General features: G+C 40.1%; 1 protein-coding gene across 10 annotated transcripts in view; it reads left to right on the top strand.

The window, feature by feature from the left end:
• Nucleotides 1-1,784: 1,784 nt before the first annotated feature.
• Pam (peptidylglycine alpha-amidating monooxygenase) overlaps nt 1,785-6,000 on the top strand; it is a 169,427-nt gene continuing 165,211 nt past the window's right edge. For all 10 annotated transcript variants that reach the window (XM_042690741.1, XM_042690740.1, XM_042690738.1 and 7 more), the window contains exons 1-2: nt 1,785-1,879; nt 2,870-2,990. In XM_042690741.1, the coding sequence (XP_042546675.1) occupies nt 1,785-1,879; nt 2,870-2,990 (216 nt within the window). The remainder of the gene's footprint in view (nt 1,880-2,869; nt 2,991-6,000) is intronic.

Genomic DNA, 6,000 nt, shown 5'->3' with positions numbered 1-6,000 from the left:
TGTCAATGCTAGCTCTCTATGAGGCAAAGAGAAATTCTCCTTAGGATCAACTGATGAGGAGCAAACAGGAGAAAAGGCATACTAACATATTAGCTTGCTAATTGGGGGGGGGGGAACCACAAGCCTAGAAATGGTGAGACGCTTACATGGCCTTTTTCTTTTTTTCTGGAGGTGGGGTGGAGTGGAGAATGTACATTGTAAATGATTATTAGAGGAACAGAGAGTCCCGGAAGCAGTCTGGTATTCTGTTGAGCTCCAGGAAATAGACCTTATCTTGTCCCCAGGTTCATTGCAGTGTGGCTGCATTCCTCAGTCTTGGCTGAGATAGAGTAGAGTTGCACAGTGGGTGCAAACGCACTGGTGTTTCCTTTGGCAGGCTGGTATTTATGGAAGAAAGATGATTCCTAAAGGGCTTTCCATATGCTGGTGAGAAAAGGAGTAAGAAAACCTAAGAGGACCTTAATTCTAATCCTGCTGTTAAGACTTTTCAATTTTCTTTAGAATTTTCTTTACTACTCATGTAAAAAACCAGCCACATTTGGAGGACTACGTTAGATATTTAAATAGGGGTTTGCTTCTCATAGATCATGTTAGCTGTGGAGTTTTGGCTCCTTTTAAAATAATTCCGAGAACTTGGGCAATGACTTCTGTGCCAATGTCTTCCACTCCTGGCCAGGGCTATGTTTCTCTGCTGATCTGTAGCTCTGTGCTGCATATATATATATATATATATATATATATATATATATATATATATATATATATATATGAACAATCCTTTGTGGTTCTGTTCTTTTTCTCATTATTGGTGCATCCATCCAAGTGCTTTGTCTGCCTCTCTCTTTTTTTTCTCTTCTTAATCCTTTGTGCTTTTAACACTGTCATTTGTGGGGATAACTTTGTTTACATCGAACAGCTGCGTTAAGCACATTTTTGGTGAGAGGAGAGAGTAATAGAGGAAGTAAGAATAAATCCGGGCCAGTGGGGTGGAGGTGAAGGGAAAACAGAAGAAATAGGGGGTGGGGGGAAGAGAAAAAAAAAAAGCAAAACAAAAAAATAAAGAAGTAATAGCAACAAACCCAGGACTTGAGTGCTAGGGAAGAAGAGCAAGCAAAGGCAGAAGAGGAGCTGTGCTTTGGGAGGGGGGTGAGGTGGTGAAATTTGGTGGTGAGGTGAGGGGGGGGGCGGGGGTTGGGGGGAGTGGGGAGAGGGGAGATCTACAGACCAGCATTTTCCCCAGGCTTGGGCGCAAGCTTGTGAAACTACTAAGGTATTACCGAACCTCAGCGGGGATTTGCTGAGGACAAATGCTGTAATGTGTTAGTCATCCATTATCTGCTTCTATTTTTGCAGGTTCTGATGATGACTGACGCGGGTTTGGGTGATAGCCCTCGCAGTCCCTGTCACTGGGGACTGATAAACAACCCGAACGCCTAGCCTTAGCGCCCCTCCACCCACACCCCACACCGGGCATCGAAGCCGCTCCGCGGGGCAGAAAGCTCTCCGGGACCCGGGACGAAAGTGCTGCCCTCCTCTCCCCATACCGGGGTCTCCGTGGCGTGCAGATCTCGACCCCCTGACGCCTCGCCTGCCCCGTGGGTGCAGCCGTCCGTGCTGTATGTAGTAGCCGCCGGAGGTGACCACCGCCAGGACCCACCAAGTCCCCAGGGCCATGAAGTAGCTGCTGCTTCGCCGCGCCGCTGCCCCACCGCCCCGGCCCCGCCGCTCTGCTGCCCGCTGCAATCCCCGCGGGGCCCGCGGCAGGCGCGGACAGGGACCTGGACATGGCTGGCCGCGCGCGCAGCCTGCTGCTGGCGCTCCTCCTGGCCCTGCAGAGCAGCTGTTCGGGATTCAGAAGCCCACTTTCTGTCTTCAAGAGGTGGGTGTTGCTTTGTTTTTGTTTTTGTTTGGCTTGAAAGCAGCAACATAGGGTCTCCCCCGCGCATGCTGTTGAGCAAGGCGATCACTTGGAGCAACCAGGGGTGTTGTGGACAGAGGCACAGGCTTGCTTTTCCTCTACCTGAAACGACTTGGGACTTGAATACTGTAACTTCTTGGAAGAGTCCCCTCCTCCAGAACAAGCCGAGCTGCTATCCTGGCTTTCAAAACTCCAATTAGAAGTTGTGATTTCCAATACTAATCACTTCCTCTTGGGGAGAGGTTTCAGAAACTACAGTATCTTCCTGTAGACTTGAATGCCTTCCTGTTTATAACAGCTGGGAAAGAAAGTATCCAGGCAGATTTGTGGCGAGGAGAAGCAGATCACAGACTGTAATAGCTCACTAGGGAAGAGTGAGCCGTACACACCCGCCTCATCATTACAAATATTAAATATTTATGCCCTTGTACATTGGTAATTCACATGGCAGTCTTTTATTTCCTTCGCACAGAACGCTGCCTCCTAGCAAGACGATGGTTAATTTCGCGTTTCTGGCTAGGAATGTTGGACGCTTGAAATAGTTACCAAAATTTTACTACGTTTTGGTTAGTATTTCTGCTATTTAGAAAAATTGCATGCATGTGATACTGATCTCTACTGTTACTACTGTGTTTTATTAACTAGAAAAGCAGATAAGAGCTAAGCTACAGACAGAGACACACAGAGATTTTTTTTTTTAATTGAATAGAGTCCAAAATGTAGCCTATTTGCTTGCTTTGTTTTTTATTTACAAATGACTATATATTGTTCATGGACTAAAAAAGAAATTCGGAGGTTGTTTTTTTTTTAATCACTATAATCAGAAATATATAGCCATGACATCTTTAGAGTTTTCATTGGTTCTCCATTTATTGTCATTAACTTTACGATCGTACATATGTTTTTCCCCTTACCATTATGTTTAAGAAAATTGAAATTTTCTTCTTTAAGGTTTAAAGAAAACACCAGATCATTTTCCAATGAATGTGTTAGCACCACTAGACCAGTGATTCCTATTGACGCATCAGATTTTGCATTGGATATTCGAATGCCCGGAGTTACACCTAAACAGGTGAGAGGAATTCTATATTTCCTTGTTCACTTATTCTGCACACAATCTATAATTAAATCAGGAAATGACATTGACAACAGGAGCAACTTCCTTAAAGTAGCCATTTGCTTCCAAATTCCTCAGATAGAGCTAGCAAAATTTGACTAGCAGAAAAGAAAAATAAGTGTTTCAAGCCAAAACTTCCAAATACATTTTGTTTCCAAAATTTTACTCATGTTATTAGTTGTGGTTTGAAATGGAACCTTGGTAATGTACATTTTGAAACTGACTTGGGAAGATTAGGCACAGCATCACTACAACATGGGAACATGCATTCCAATATGAACAATTAGTCTAATAAGGAGAAATGACATAGAGTAGCCACAATAATCTTAGAGATTATTGTGCTTTAATTCCTTTCTACAAGTGAAGAAATAAAATGTTTTCTGCAAAGAATTTGAAAAACAAAACACTCCATATTTAAAAGTTAGGAAAACTGTTCGTACAGGTGGCTGCGGATGAATATTTTTTTTTAGCTCAACTTGCTTGGTAGAGATGTTTTTTTGAAGAAATAAGAGCTCATATGAATGTATCCTCCAGAGTAGAACTGGGTTGTGAAGACCTTCTCTATTTTAGGTATACACATGGAGCTTAGACCCTCTGCTGTCATGTGTGCATGATGTTTCATTAAGCGTAAAAAGACCAGAATTAATTATGCTTTGCAGCCAGGCATTGCAAGGTTTTGTGTATGTCATTAAAAGATAGCCCTTTTCTTTTGAAAGGCTGCAGAGACAGGGAAGGACCTGGGTGTTATACAGCTGCAGTGGCTAGTGACTCATTGTTGCAGATAACATTCTATTTTTCTTTTAGCCCTGGGAAAATAAAAGTAGTCTACTTACTGGGAATTTTTATTTTTCAAAACTGGCATGCAGAAGATCTAGAAAATGCACACGGGTCTTTTCCCTTGGGGGTAAGAACTGACATTTATTCGAAGACTAGTATATTATTTAATTTTCTATAACTACTTTATCACTGTAAGAATGACCCTTGTACTCCTTCTCACTCAATGACCATGCATATGATTTTTCTGTGTGTCCAAATGTGACTGTCCTGATCTTATTTCTGTAACTCCAGGTATAGTATTTAGCCAAAAGGAAGGCGATGAGATTCAGATAAGTAGAGGAATGACTGCTCTTCAGTTGTACCACCCCTTGTCTCAATTCACTATTAAGGTTAATTTTTCTCCTGTTTTTGCTTAATCATAGTTTAGATAACTTCTTTAAAAATATTCACTAATTCTTTGTTTTGCATACCTTTTCCCACAAAAATATCCTTGCTTTAATTAAATTGTCATTTGTTGTTGTTCACTATTATTTTTCTTTTTCTTCGTATTGTTAAAGAGTAATGCCATTTCCTTTATTTAATAATAATAACAAAAGTTATTAGAAAACGTGATTTAAGAAAGCTTTTTTTAATAAAGTAGTTATTTTTAAAAAATCTTACATTTTTTATAACTGTATAGTATAAAATTATCTTTAGAAATGTAGTTTTGACAGCTCTTATAATCAGATCATAGGTACAACACATCCTGGGAGCTAAAGGGGATCAGGATGCTAAAATATAATATAGCATAAATATAAATATAATATGATAATTCCACTTCATACTTTGACACTTCAAGTTTTATCATTTGTATAGCTAATTTGTTTGATTTTCACATAAATTAAGAAGACTTCTTTATGCCAGAAAAAAAATCTTATAATTATCCAAATTACATGAAAAAGGGCATGTATTATTTTAAATATTTCCTTTTGTTTTTCACTTTCTTTATTCAACTTGCAATGGACATTTGCTGAATGTCATTTCAGAGAATAAGGTAATGTCCTTTTTGCTCCTTCCATGAATGCATATGGTTCCTAGGAGCTGTCTACCCAGGACCTAAAGGGACTAAATGTGTAAGATTTAGCAAACAATTGGGTCTCCTTTCCGTTTCCACAATGATTGGATTCAGAAGTTGTGTGACCTACACCAATCGGATCAAATTTTAGGATTTTTGCTTGGAATATGTTTTTATATTACAAGTGAATGATGAGCTTGTAGTCCCAGCATCTGCAGAGTTCATGAAATAGCCATGCTTAGAATAATACTAGTACCAAGAAGATGATACAGAGACAGAAAGAATATAAGTTCTTGGTGACATCATGTCAGACTCGTAATTCAAGGAAGTTGTGTTGGGTTTTTGTCTTGCTTGCAATTAAGACTGACTAACTGAGCAAGTTAGTGGTTTAGTTGTTTAGAACTTATGGTTGAATATTTATTCCACATTCTCTCAACACTTTTGATTGACCATGTGTTATGAGAACTTGGTTTGATCTGACTGACCCACTAATCATAGTCCTTGTAAACTTTCATGTCAAATGATTGACTCCTTGTTGTATATGTCCAGAAAAGATGAACACAGAATTCCTGGGGCTTCTTTTCTCCTGTACTTAGTGTTCCTAGTGGGTGGAGCAAGAGTTGTGGTATTATGAGTACTTTTACTAAAAAAAAAAAAAAAAAATAGTCTTTTTCTAAATTGTAGATAAAGCTTGTACTATTCCAAGTATCAAGTACTTAAGGGGAAAGTGGATAAAAAGGCAAGAAAGAATAAATATGTTCAAAGTTTTAGAGGAAAGAAACTAAAGGTTAAAGAAAAAACGAGCTGACCAAGTCCAAGAAAATAAAGTGACCAAAGCCAGAAATAACAAGACCATATGCGATTTCTATTTATAACTTTTATTTTGGGGGGGGTCCGGTCATGGGGCCTGAACTCTGGGTCTGGGCGCTGTCTCTCAGCTCTTCAGCTCAAGGCTAGCGCTCTACCACTTGAGCCACAGCACCACTTCCGGCTTTTTTTTTTCTGCTTATGTGGTGCTGAGGAATCGAACCCAGGGCCTCATGCATGCAAGGCAAGCGCTCTACCATTGAGCCACCTTCCCAGCCCTCTATTTATAACTTTTTGAGTAACCTCCATACTGATTTTGATACTGAC

The sequence above is a fragment of the Dipodomys spectabilis genome, unplaced genomic scaffold, assembly GCF_019054845.1.
Source record: "Dipodomys spectabilis isolate Male_0828 unplaced genomic scaffold, ASM1905484v1 ptg000140l, whole genome shotgun sequence".
NCBI lineage: Eukaryota > Metazoa > Chordata > Mammalia > Rodentia > Heteromyidae > Dipodomys > Dipodomys spectabilis.
The sequence above is the reverse complement of the archived record's forward strand: the minus strand, read 5'-3'. Positions and strand labels throughout refer to the sequence as shown.